At 39.9% G+C, this 14580-nt stretch overlaps 1 protein-coding gene across 1 annotated transcript in view; it reads left to right on the top strand.

Annotated features, from left to right (window-relative positions):
* The window catches only part of DNAH9 (dynein axonemal heavy chain 9), a 305906-nt gene that overhangs the window by 87701 nt on the left and 203625 nt on the right, over positions 1 to 14580 (top strand). Inside the window, exon 27 of the mRNA XM_058559699.1 lies at positions 11619 to 11775. Coding sequence (XP_058415682.1) covers positions 11619 to 11775 — 157 coding nt within the window. The remainder of the gene's footprint in view (positions 1 to 11618; positions 11776 to 14580) is intronic.

The raw sequence follows: 14580 nt of genomic DNA, 5'->3' as shown, positions 1-14580 counted from the left end.
TGGTGCCCTTTCCTCTTATAATTCCATTGAACACTATATCTCTTCTCCTCTAGAAAGAGTTGCATATCTGAATGACTGGCTCACCGTGAATAAGTCACTTGTAGGTAATGAAGAGATTGTCATAAATTGTGAAGGTTAAAATGGACAAATAGAATCTGTGCCATCTTTTACTTAATTTTCTCTCTGCCTATTTTAAGTGCTTGTATTCTGGTTAAACCCTCAGATATATTTCCAAATAACGCTTAGTTAAATTGTAATTACTGTGCTCATGGAATGCATAGGGATGTGGGTAATCCAAAGAAGTTGAAAATCCCAACATCATCTCATGATTAGTCAGACCTCTAGTAAGACCAGAATAAGACCTCATGGTTCATCTCCCCCCATGCTTTCCATTTCTTTAATTCATTTTCCTGCCTAGTCTGGAAAGATGTTCCACCCGGAGTCCCAATCAAACCACTCCCCGTTTACTATTATCTCTCTCTTTTTTGTGGGAGCCTGTAGAGGTCGCATCACTATTTCCAGTCACTCCCCACTGCAGTTAGACTAAAATCTGAATTCCTCGTGGGACCTCGTAATTCCTGCCAACCACCCTGACGCCTCACTCCCTGCCCTCCAGCAACACTGGCCTCCTCTCTGTGCCTTGATCCCTTTAAGTTCGTTCCAACTTAGAACCTTTTGCATATGTGCTTCCCTCTGCCTGGAATGCCCTTCTCCATGCACTCTGTTCCACCATCACCTTCTCATCCTTTCGTTCCACTCTCAGTTCTGAGGAGACCTTCCCTGACCACTCTTTCTAAAAGACAACCTCTCCCACCTCACACACACACACACACACACACACACACACACACACACACACACACATCTACAGAGCAATAACCCTGATCAACCCCTCTGTTTATCTTCTTCCTAATATTTCCCACATTCTGAAATGATCTTGCTTCCTTGCTTGTCTGCATTCCCCTTTGGAATATAAACTCATTGTTATTCTTTGTCTTGTTTGTTGCCATATCACCAGCATCTGGTGGATATTGAATTAATGTCTGTCAAATGAATGAATGGTGGTTGAATATTGAAGACCCAGATCATAAGAACAGACAGAATCAAGATGTGGCGGTTGACTCAGGAGAGGGATCTACCCAGGACTCTGTGTCTTGGCTGCCAACGAAGAAGGAGCAGCTACTCTGTCTTCTGCTCTTAGCTGGGGACTGACTCTCCTCCCTGCTCCAGCTTAGGACAGAAGGCAGATAACGTCTGTTCAGAGGGAGGTGCACGTTCCTCTACAGTCGGGACGGTAAAGGCAGCAGCAGCTGTGGGAGTTTTGGCATCTTCAGGGTATTACTTGGGCTTTCCTTGAGCTCAATCAGTTGGAGGGGCTCCCTTCAGTGTGGGTTAAAGGAAAAGTCTTCCCATCTCAAGCTTCAGAGTGGACCCTCTCATGTGTCTTTGTCTTTATAGTGATTCTCAGCAAGACAACTACCCTAAACAGAAAGGAAATATGGTACAGTGTTCCCTTTTGCAACGAATTTTTCTGCCTACCTTGGAATATGAGCTAATGGTTTGGGAATTTATATCACTTAGAGCAGAACAATGAAGCTATTATGTATTTGAGTGATTTGATTAATAATATCTGTCTCCCACTCTGGACTATGTGCTCCATGGTAGTGTTGACTTTGATTTGCTCGCTGTTCTACCCCCAGGACCCAGAACCGTGTCCGGCACATAACAGGCATTCAAGAAATACTCGTTGAGTGAATGCAGCGAAATGATTTCTGAGACTCTGATTAGGTGCCCAGCTTCCTCATACCATTCAGAATATTTTCTTCCTTTCCACTGATGTATCAGACATTATCATTCCAGACGATAAAAGGACAATACTTTTCTTTTCTCTGGGTCTTCACACCTGGCCAGGAGTTGAAGAAGATAGTTACCTCTTTTGGATTTAGAGGTCTCTAGTATGTTAATGTTGAATGCCTTATCAAGATAAAGAGTAAAGTTTTGACAATGAATTCTTTCTAAAATAGGAATTTATCACCTCTCCTATGAAATCATGCAAATAAAAAGTTGAAAAGATTTGCTGAAAATAATGGTGAATACTATGTAGACCTTGACATTGTTCTGCACATTAGATGCTTTTCTGACAAAGTAGTATGTAGTTGAATATTTATACGGCAAATTCCGTTTTCTCATTGACTTCTGTTATTATCTCAAGAAATGTTTTGCCCAGAAAAAAATTGGCCTCAATGCAGAAAATCACATTTTAGAGAGCATTCAGCTCTTGCTGGTGTGTAGCTTAAGTACATTTAATTCTCTCCTGCCAGAGGAATTAATCAAATGGACAATTGATCTGTACAACCTTTGCACATTCATTAAAAGCACACCCGCATTACAGTACATTTAACTGCTTATGCCTATTTCTTTGGAATTTCCCAGTGCCTGGATGGGACTTGAATATACAAGTAGGTACGATGGCTCGGCCGCTGTCACAAGACTTTGGCGCAATGCTAAGTTGAAGAACTAAATGGAAATGCTTTTTCAGGCTGAACAAAAGCGATTCTCATAAGTTGTTTCTTAACCTTTGGATCATCTCCTCCCCTTTTCTCCCCTTCCCTCACCTTCACACACAAACGCCCCTTTCAGCCCTGTGCTGTGTTAAGTACCGTTTTAATCAACTGCTTATCAATTTTGAGTACCTCTTAATTTCTCAGGACTACTGCAAGTGGGTGAGTTATAATTGATGCAAGAGTCTTTGAAGGTGATTTGCTGGACAAGGACACAACCAGCAAAAGTCCCACACTTTCTGTTTTAAGTTTTTATCTGATATTGTTATTGAAAAACTTAATAATCTATTTAAAAAAAAGTAAAAATCACACAGAAATAGCCATTGTTAATATTTAATCTATTTTCTTCTGCATGTAGATTTAAAGAAATAAAATTACAATCATATGATATATATAAAATATTATAGATTGCTTTTATTTAACATTATATCATCATGTGTGTATTCTCTAAATATTCTTCTAAAACACTCTAATAGCTGAATTACAGTCTACTTACAAGTATCCAGTAATTTATGTAACATAACCATACTTATGGGGGGATATTTAAATTATATCTAAGCTTTTACTATTAAAAATAAAGCTGCCATGAACTTGCTTATCTATAAATTTTTACCGTATTTCTCATTATTTCCCCAGGAGAGATTCCAAGAAGCAAGATAATTAAATGATACATACTTGGAATTATTCTTGAAAAAAATATCGTTCCCACTCTCACTAGCAGAGTATGAGTGTTCCATCTCACAACATCCTCACCAGCGTTAACTATTATTTTTAAAAATATTACTAATTTTGTTAGTCAAAATGGTATCTCATTTGGATTTGAATGTGCTTAATTATTCACAGGCTTGAGCATTTTTATATGGTTATTGGGTTTTAGATTTGCTTCTCCTGTGAATTGTTACTGTCATTGCTCATATTTTATTACTTTTTTGCTTAGAAAGTTCTTGCCTGTTTCAAGATCAGTTTAATATTCACCCATATTTTATTATAGTTAATTTTATTTTACTTTTTCCTTTAATCCTTTTCAATTATTTGGTAAACTTTTTGACTATTGAGTAAAATGAGTGTTTTCGTCAAAATCATTTTTGGTTACAAGTGATAGCAGCCGAACTCAAACTAACTTAAACAGAAAGAGGACTTGTCTCGCCTACCTGGGAACTGAGTCCAGCTTGGTGCAGTGTAACCAGCTCCAAGGCCTAGACAGAGCACTATCAGATCTTGGACTCTCTCTCTCATATCATGGCTTTGCTTTTTTCTGAGTGTTGATTTCTTTCTTGCATAGGTTTTCTTTGTATGGCTGGAAAAATAGACTCCACGCCCACACTTTTATGATTCCTGATCCAGGAGGTAGAGAGACCCTCCATTTCCCAGCAGCAGGTATCAGATTCCTTGAAGGGACTCTGATTGGTCCTGTTTGGATCATATGCCATTTCTAAGCCAGCCAGTGACGAATGAGATTGAGTATTTTGCCCACCCTGAGCCCTGTGCCCACCAGTGGGAGGGTAGGAAACACTTTGATTGGCAGCCCCATCTGAGTACAAGGTGTACAGGAGAGATGGCTTTCCAAAGTGTGGAATCCTGGACAAGGAAAACCCACAGAAACTATGGCAAGGAGTATATAATTTTATTTATTTTTGTTGTTTCTAAGTAACCAGTGGTCCCAACATTTTTTAGTGAGTGATGGGTCCTTTCTCTCATTGGTTTCTGATGTTTGCTCTACCATATTCATCATTGGTTTCTGATGTTTGCTCTACCATATTCAAAGTTCTGAGTCTATCAAACTACCTCAAAAGTGTCTATTCTATTTCATCAGTATGTTGATCCATCTATATGCCTCACTATTTAAGCAGATTGTAGCTTCATCGTGAGCTGTAATATTTTTAGAGTAAAGGTCTGCATCATCTATCGTCATTTTTAATTTTTTTTTAGCTCTTCTCTTTCTTCTTTCAGATGAATTAATCATTTTGTCAAGTTCCAAAATATAAGCAATTAGGGTTTTGATTGGTGAAACTTAATACCTTCAACTTAATTTTGAAAGAACAGCCATCTTTATAATATGTGATATATTTCTATTTATTCATATCTTCAATTACATGTCTCAGACAAGTTTATAAGTATCTTCCTATAGGTTTTGGGTATTTCTTATTGTTATCTCTAGGTCTTTTTTAAAAATTTTTGTTGCTATATAAGATTTTTTTTTCATTATATATCTTTTAAATCAACTTTACTGAGATATATTTGACATATCAAAAATTTGACCTATTCCAAGTGTCCAAATCAGTGATTTTTAGTAACTTTACCAAGTGGTGTAATGATCACCATAAATCAGTTTTACAACATTTCCATCCTCCTGGATAAGACCCCTCATGCCCATTTACAGTTAATCCTCATTCCCACCTCCAGACCCAGGCAATCACTAACCTATTTTCTGACTCTATAAATTTGCCTATTCTGGACATTTTTTATAAATGAAGCCAAACAACGTGTGGTCTTTTGTGTCTGACGTCTTTCATTTCACATAACATTTGAGGGGTTCATCCATGATAGAGCATGTGTAGGTAGTTTGTTCCTTTTTATTTCTGAATAGTATTCCATTTTACAGATACGACATATTTTGTCTATTCATTCGCCAGTTAATGGACATTTAGGTTATTTCCAGTTTGGGGCTATTATCAATAATGCTGCCGTGAACATTTGCCTGCAAGTCTTTGTGTAGACATGTTTTCATTTCTCTTGAGTGGATACCTAGGAGGGGAATTGCTGGGTCACTGGCAGTTTTGTGTTTAACTTTTTGAGAAACTGCTAAACTATTTTCCAAAGTGACTGGATCATTTTACATCCCCACCAGTAATGTATGAGGGTTCCCGTTTCTCCACATCTTTCACAACATTTATTATTGTCTGTCTTTTTTATTATAGCCATTCTAGTGGATGTGAAGTGGTATCTCATTTGGGTCTTAATTTGCATTTCCTTAATAATTAATGATGTTGAGCATCTTTTCATGTGTTCATTAGCCATTTGTATATCTTCTTTGTCACAATGTCTGTTCATATCTTTTACCTACTGTTTGATTGGTCTGTTTGTCTTCTTATTATTTAGTTGTAAGAGTTCTTTGTATATTCTGGATATATTGCATGTGTTTGCAAATATTTTATTCCAGTCTGTTGCTTATCTTTTCATTTTCTTAATGATGTCTTTTAAAGTGCAAAAGTTTTGAATTTTGAGGAGATCCAATTTGTCAATTTTTTCTTTCATCGACTATGCTTTTGGTGTCATAGCTAAGAAATCTTTGCTCAATTTCATTATCTCTTTAACTTTCTTTTCACTTGTGTACAGGAGAAAATTGATTTTCGTAAATGTGTCTTCTATTCTGCCCATTTACTACCCTGTACTAAAAATTCTAAGAATTTTACTCTTGATTCTCTTGGGTTTTCTAAGTCACTTCTAGAATTTCTAATGGTGTTTAAGACATATACATAATATGTAGCATAATTATAACTACTTAAGTTTAGTTACTAAACATGCTGTTATTTTTGCTAGAGAGATCATATGTCGATCATTGCTCTCAGTTCTTCGTGTGACATTTTGAGAAAGACATTTACCAACTAGTGTGGGCAAAGAGAAAGATGAACTCTGGATGATGAGGATCTCGTAACCAAATGGCGTTAGGAATAGATTCTAGAATTGGGGTCATTTATGCTGAGGGCAGATAATTTTCAAAATTTAAATGTTAAGATGTCATGAAAGGAAGAGATTTGTTTTAGGTTGATGCCAAGGACATTCTTCTTCTATTAATATTGTTTCTCATGTTGAGCTTGAACTTATTAAAAGCCCTGCGTCTTTTTTCATGTGAACTACCATCTAACCACATCTCCTCTGTTCTATATATGTGCAAGTGCTTGGAAGATTGCTTTGCATTCTTCCCTCTTAAATTTCCCTTGGTTAAGTCTACTCCATCATTTTCAGTTGTTAAAATTATTTAGAATTTTAGTCTATCTTCTATCTAATCAATTATTTCTTAATTCAAGTTATCGATAAAAGTATTGAATATCAGAGACTCGAGTCCTGGTGATGCCATTACAGTCCTCCCTTCAGGCAGATATTATTGCATCCATGTTCATATGATTATTGAACCATGTGATAGGTAGAATTGTAAGAATGATCCCCAATGAACTTTCCCTTGTATAATCTCCTTCCCTTTGAGTATGGATATAAATTATAAATATGATTATGTCTTTCCCATGATTATGTTTTGCTTTATGGAAAAACGGAAATTATTCAAGTGGACCCAATATAATCATATGAGCCCTTAAAAGCAGAGCTTTCTTCTGGCTGAGGGCAGAAGGGGAAGTCAGAGAGATTTGAAGCATGAGAAGAATTTGACGTGCTGTTGCTGGTTTTGCAGACAGAGGGAGCCATGTGCAAGGGTGGTAGAATGGCCTCTAGGAGCTAAGAGATCCTCTGGCTGACAGCAACCAGCAGGGCCCTACAACTGATGGAATTGAATTTGGCCAGGAACTCAAATGAGCTTGGAAGCAGACTCTTCCTCAGTGTCCAGATGAGAGTCCAGCCCAGCTGACACCTTGATTTTGGCCTTGTGAGACCCTAGGTAGAGAACTCACCTGAACTTCTGACATACAGAAGTGAGATAATAAATGAGTGTTGGTTTAAGCCACTAAGTGTGTGGTAATTTCTTACATAGCAATAGAAAATTAATACAAACCAACTATGATTTCACAAATTCTATGATTAGCTAGACTATATTTTTTATTTATTTCTATTCATAGCTGAAATCAAGATACAGATTCTTTGATATTTTATTTATCTGCCAGTTGAATAACTGGGTCGAAAAAAAAAGCTACATTTCATATATTTAATACCTTAAAAAATAATACCTTGAAAGTGGATTGGCTTTCTGCTTTTCAAGGCACTTTCATATCTCTTGTCTCATCTTATCCTCACAAGGGCCTGGTGAGGCAGATAAGAACAAATCCTATAGAAGTCATTTACCCAAAGAAAACAAAACTGCCTCTAGCTTGATATTAGGAAGGCCTTTCAAACAATTAGACCTGGCCCACTGTGGAAGGGGCTGCCTTCTAAAATAATAAACACTGCTGTACTGGAAGAAAAGAGTACCTGATTGTATTTGAAGGATTTAATGGGAAAGAGCCTCATGTGGTTAAAGAGCCAAATCTCTGAGGTCTCCTCCAACACTAAAAGGTTTGTATTTCTAATAAGCAACAAAACTAAATTGATCCATATCTGTGTTGGGGTTAGTTGGCTAGGCAAGAGCTCTTCTTAAAGAATTCCTTGTCATTTTCACAATTGCTATTCTTTTTGAAGCAGCAAATTTATCCACATTCCTTTGCACAAAGAAAATACTGTGTGATGGGCCTCAATAACACATTTTTTTAAGGCACCAATGTTTAATAACTTGGCTGAGTCTCACAGACACTTTGTAGTAGAGGCAGGATTTGAAACCAGTCTGTCTGACTCCAGAATCCTTGACTTAACCCACTGTAGCATGATCTGCCCCCCTCACTAGGAAACAGGAGCAGACCTCAGCAGCTAGCTTGGATGTTTAAAGAGATGGACAATCTAACAAGACCACAGATGGAATCTTAGAGCAGGAGTATATGTCCCAAAGGACTGAGACATCCTGCCTATTCAGCGCACCAATCATAATGGCAACCCCTGGCGCAGAAGAGAGAAATGCTATTTCTTTCTTTTCTTTGTGTTTTTCTTATGGGCCAAGCTAAGCCTCGCTGGCCCTATGTTAGTTATTAGAATTTATCAGACAGCCCACTTTCCCTCCCTGAACCTCAGTCTACCCATCCATAAAACAGAGGGATTAGATTACTTGATCTCAGAAGTCCCTCTCAGCTCTAGAGTATTATTATGGGAAAAATATATATGTTTTGGCATTTTCCCCCAAGTGCTTCTTCTGTGATAGTCAGAAGCTCAATAGATGCCCAAAAAGAGATTGACAATGAGATTTGAGGATTTCTTTCAGAGATTCTTGAGTTGTCTATGAGAATTCTATGTTTGTGAAGCCTTGTACTTCTGGACTCCCAGACTCCTTGAGAGCCCTGCAGCTTCAGAGAGAAGAGGCCTGTGATTGCAATCCGCCCAGCAGAGGAGACAGCCTGGGGCAGAAAGGGGGAGGCCGGGAGGATGGGGAGGAGAGTCGGGCTGCGGGCTGGGACACCACCAGTCCAGGCAGCTGCCTTTCCTCCTGGGAAGTACAGGGCTGGGATGAAGCAGGCCCAAATAGTTCTAGAAGAAGCCTGAGGCTAGGAGAGGTGGAAGGCATGGGGCCAATCTAGAGCCAGAAACTCAGAGCCAAGGAGGGCAGGTATGATTAGGGCTGCACAGGGGACTCTGTGAAGAGCTGGCTATGAATGTTTGAGAGAGGAGAGAAGCATCGCCAAATGGTGAGTGACTGAGCAAGGTGAGATGGGACCCAGCTTTTCACCTTAACCCTGACTCACTTCTCCTCGTGGCCTGCCTGACAGATAACTCTACTGTGAGCTTTGTCCACAGGGAAAAGTGGGGCAGCTGCATGAGCCCAACTCACCAGGGGTTAAATGCAGCCTGGCTCCCCTGATCAGCTGAGTAAACATATTCCATTATACAGGAAAACTCCAGTGGAATAGTAATCCTACACCCCTGTCGTCTCTGCTTGGGGAATCTGCCTTCCCGGGTATCACTTCCAAAGGCCGAAGTAGATATGGAAATTTCACACTTAATTAAAGCAGAATTTGAGAACTCCCTTCAAGTCTTTTCAAAACCATTTTGGTTCTAGGCTTAGTAGGGTCAGTGGGGACTCAGTCACCATCTGGCATGAAAGGGGTTAACTCGGAGTCTCTGGTCAGCACTAGACATCAGATTCAGAAACAAAGAGAATTCATTTCAGAGGCCCCTTCGGATGTTCCCTCCCCATCCACCCTGCAAGTTGAGAGCCTATGTTTTGCTGTGCTAAGTATTAAAAAGTTAGGCCAATGGCACATTTTTGACAGCTTTCTTGAGGTACAATTTGCTTGCCTTAAAGTTCACCCACTACAAGTATACAATTTAATGATTTTTAGTAAATTCATAGAGTTGTGCAACCAGTACCACAATCCAGTTTTAGGATATTGCCATCACTCTATTTGCAGTCAATCCCCACTCTCATCCCCATTCCCAGGCAGCCACTGATCTGCTGTCTATCTCTATTGGTGTTTTTGGACATTTCGTAAATGAAATGATATAATATGTAATCTTTTGCATCTGACTTCTTTCACTTAGCATAATATTTTTAAGGTTCATCCATGTTATAATATATATCAGTACTTCATTCTCCTATGTTGCTGAATGGTATTCTATTGCATGGATATATTACACTTTGTTTATCCATTCACTGTTGTTGGACATTTGAGTTGTTTCCATTTTCTTAGTGTTATGAATATTGCTGCTATGAACATTCCTGTATAAGTCTTTGTGTTCTTATGTCCGTTGGGTAAATTCTTAGAAGGGGAATTGTTGAATCATATGGTAAGATTTACTTTTAAAGAAACTGCCAAACTGTCTTCCAAAGTGGCTGTACCATTTGACATTCCTACCAGCAGTATGTGAGGTTTGCAATTTTTCCACATCCTCGCCAACACTCGTTATCGTGTCTTTTTGATTATAGCCATCCTAATGGGTGTGTAGTGGTATCTCATTGTGGATTTAATTTGAATTTCCTTAATGACCAATGATGTTGAACATCTTTTCATGTGCTTATTACCCAAAGGCATGTTTCAAACTGAGACTAAATGGAAATGTAAGTCCTTTTTAAGAAGTACCGGGAACAAGTTTAAAGATGAGTTTATTTTGTTGTCGTTAGTAAAAATAGCCACGGGAGGATCAAACAGATTGAATGATTGATCCATTCATTCATGAATTCATTTGTCTGTTTAGTGAATACTTACTGAGAGCCTACATGTGCCTGGAGCTGTGCTAGGTTCTGGAGACGAAACAATGAATAAGACATAGCCCCACCTTCATGGATCTTATGAAGATATACATGGAAGATGTGTATTACATATACATATTATACATACCATTGGAAGTTAAAGTGGAGCGCAGCAGAGTAGGAGCTCAGCTGAGGAGTATCTGCTCACTCCGCGCTGAGGGGTCCGGGAATACTTAGTGGGTGAAGTAATGTCAAATATGAGCCTCAAGGGGTTAGTAGCCGTCAGCCATACAAAGATTGAAGAGGAGCATCATCCAGGTGGGCTGTGCGAAGGTTGGGGGCTGGATGGGAGAGGAGAGAGGAACAAGCACAGTCCTAGCATGTCTAGGTGTCTTAGTCCATTCAGGCTACTGTAACACAATACCACGGGAAGGGTCACTTATAAACAATAGAAATTTATTTCTCACAGTTCTGGAGGCTGGGAAGTCCAAGATCAAGGTGCCAGCGTGGTCGCCTTCTGGTGGGGGCCTTCATTCTGGCTCTCTAGCTGTTGCCTTCTCACTGTGTCCTCACATGGTGAAAGGAGCAAGGGATCCTCCTGGACCTTCTTTAATAGGGCACTAACCCCATTCATGAGCACTCTGCTCTTGTGACCCCATCACCTCCCACAGTCCCCACCTCCTATACTATCACCTTTAAGGGTCAGGATGGCAACATATGAATTTTGGGAGGACACAAACATTCAGACCATAGCACTAGACAAGTAAAAATAGCTCCACATGAATGGACTTGAGAGTACTGGGGCTGAGAGGGAGAAGAGCAATGAGAAGTGAAATTGGACAAGTAGGCAGAGGCAAGATCAGGAAAGGCCTAGCAGAGGGCCACTGATGTCCTTCGGGGAGGGAGCATCGTGATCAGATGGTCCTTTAGAAAGTTCTCTCCACGGCACTGTAGGGAACAGACAGGAGTGGGGGGCTCTGTGTTTTCCTTTACAGGAGCTATGTCAGACCTCCCATGGCCATGACCCTTAGCTCTATCTCACTAGGACCCAGCAGGGTCATAGCTATTCCTCTGGCCACCTGTGGCACTGAGAATGACCTCTGCCCTCCTGTGTTCGGCAGGTGCTACATTACCCTCACCCAGTCTCTGCACCTGACCATGAGTGGGGCTCCAGCAGGACCTGCAGGTACAGGCAAGACGGAGACCACCAAGGACCTAGGCCGAGCACTGGGCATCATGGTCTACGTGTTTAACTGCTCAGAGCAGATGGACTACAAGGTACAGGCCCAGCTTCAGGGGGGACTAGGAACTGGGTGGCAGTCCACACCAGGGACCAGGTTTATCCCCACAACCCTGGCCCAGCTCAGAGGCCCAGACAAGGAGGCCTCTGCTCCCTCCTTCACAGGAGACCTCAGGACCCTGGACCCCTGGAACTTGTTGACCTCCCTGTAAACCTCAGCACTAGGGACTCTGCTTCTACTGATGAGATTTGCAACCGCAGATGGGTTACTTCACCTTTGGGGTCGTCCTTTTGTCATCTGTAAAATGAAGAAGTTGAACATATGTTCAGGCTTAAATTCAGTATTTGACCTAGAACCACAGGAAGGCTCGTAAGTGGCTAATATAAAATCTTCACATAAAAATAATATTTGTGCTCTTCTGTAAAAAGTGGGCATTTCCCCTAAAATATCTACAAGGGCAAAATATTCTACAAGTGCAGGTATGATTTTATTTTTCTTTTTTGTGAGGAAGATCAGCCCTGAGCTAACATCCATGCTAATCCTCCTCTTTTTGCTGAGGAAGACCGGCTCTGAGCTAACATCTATCGCCAATCTTCCTCCCTTTTTCCCCCAAAGCCCCAGTAGATAGTTGTATGTCATAGCTGCACTTCCTTCTAGTTGCTGTATGTGGGACGGGGCCTCAGCGTGGCCGGAGAAGCAGTGCGTCGGTGCGCGCCCGGGATCCGAACCCGGGCCGCCAGTAGCGGAGCGCACGCACTTAACCGCTAAGCCACGGGGCAGGCCCCCAGGTATGACATTTGAAGACAGAATAGATTAACCGCTACTCTTTCCAAGAGACACTCACAAAAGACAAGTACAAGGCTAATGTTCTTCATTCAGGCACTCATCATTTTTTCATTTTTTAATGTATCCCAGGTTCATAGAGAAAAGCAAGAGAAACAAAAGGCCCATTAGGTCACTTCTTAGCTAGCAACATTCTGCTCGTGACTAGACCTTATATAGATTCTATTTTAAAGAAGTATATTAACAGATTGTCTCCTTGTCTGATTATTTTTATTCTGTTTTATTGTATGTATTTTTGTAAACTGCCTTAAATCTCTTTTAAAAACAGAAAGGAATGTAAATAAATTTAAAATGGAAAAAAAAGAAAGCAATTGCATTAAATAGATTAAATATTTTATATGTAAATCATGCGATATATTGATTGTAAAATAAATTTATTTTAAAAATAATTTTAGAGACTGCAAGATAACACTTGCAGTTACCACATATAGAACTCTTCAAATGAGATTCTTCTATAACTTTAATAGTTTCTCTTATATATAAAATTTTGCTGTGCAAAGATTTGCAGAATGCTATAGCATCGTGTTTTTCATAGCAAGCAAATAAGATGAGGATTCAAACCCAAAATAGCTGTCCTCACCATAGTCTACATGCTCTAAATTTTAACATAGTTGCCTTTATTGATGAACACATTAAGTAATGTTTCTCTTTATGTCAGGCTGGAAGAAGGAAGATTTTTTTCCCCTTTTAAAGAAATAAACTCAGCCTTCAGGATTATTTTGTTTCTAGATTTTTCTGTAGTTGAGCAATGGCAGTATAGTTTCCTAAGAGGAACATTCTGGAGGACACACTCATTTAGATATAGAAGTCCTTGTGATTATTTGAAAATTGATTGAAGAAAATCAACCACATTTCTTCAAAGTCATGCCTAGCATAGCAAACAGAAAGAGATGAGTTGGCCCCATGACCAGGGGTCACTAAGGCCATTTTACCCAATCCTTTCAAAAAGTATCACTGAACCCTGACCCGACGGATTCCTCTAAGAGTACAGGGTGAAAAAAGGAGTCTATCCTTAGTTTGTTTGAACTTTGAGTGAAGCTTCCGTCATGTGAGTCTAGGCTAGACACCAATCAGAGTGACATCAATGTGTATAGCCAGAATGAAATCCAGAAGGAGCTTGGTGTCCTAGACACCAAACATCCTTTGTAACTAAACAGCTTCACTAAGCTGTTGGCAAACCTCCTCTTCCCTTTGTTATCCAGCTATTCAGAATTATTTTTATCACAAAGCACATCCAGCACTCAAGTTAATTTATTGAGTATCACCATTGCTCCGCATGTGTTGGGCATCACAGAAGGGTACCAAAACTAGATATAGATAGATAGATAGATAGATAGATAGATAGATAGATAGATAGAGGGTTGGATAGATGGGTGGGTGGGTGGATGGATGGATGGATGGATGGATGGATAGGTAGGTAGATGATAGATAGATAGATAGATAGATAGATAGATAGATAGATAGATAGATAGATAGATGATAGATATAGATAGATAGATAGATAGATAGATAGATAGATAACAGATAGATGATAGATAGATAGATAGATAGATAGATAGATAGATAGATAGATAGAAAGAAAGAAAGAAAGTATAACCCAGTCCATTTAGAGAGACAAGAAAGATATATTAAATAATTAAGAGGGATACCAGACAGCATTACACTGAGTGCTAATGTGTGTTCTACAAACTCTAAGCCCTGGAATGTTCCAGAGTAGGGGGAGGGCCACAGAGTGCACTGGTCAGGAAAGACATCATGGAGAGTGTGAGACCTGAGCTATCTAAGGTTTGAGTGAGTGCCAAATAGGACATGTGACATTTTAACAAGCCTAACCCATTAAAATGCCAGCTTTAAAGACAGGACCAAGTCCTATGTGCGGTCGATGCCCTACCCCTGGTTCTGACTTCACTCCCAAGCTCTCCTCGTAGGGCTTGGCTGGGACGAGAGAGGAATGGAGTGCGAGTCAGGAGGACCTGTCATGGACTTCACCAGGCGTCAT

This window comes from Diceros bicornis, chromosome 18, assembly GCF_020826845.1.
Source record: "Diceros bicornis minor isolate mBicDic1 chromosome 18, mDicBic1.mat.cur, whole genome shotgun sequence".
In the NCBI taxonomy this organism is placed as follows: Eukaryota; Metazoa; Chordata; class Mammalia; order Perissodactyla; family Rhinocerotidae; genus Diceros; species Diceros bicornis.
The sequence above is the reverse complement of the archived record's forward strand: the minus strand, read 5'-3'. Positions and strand labels throughout refer to the sequence as shown.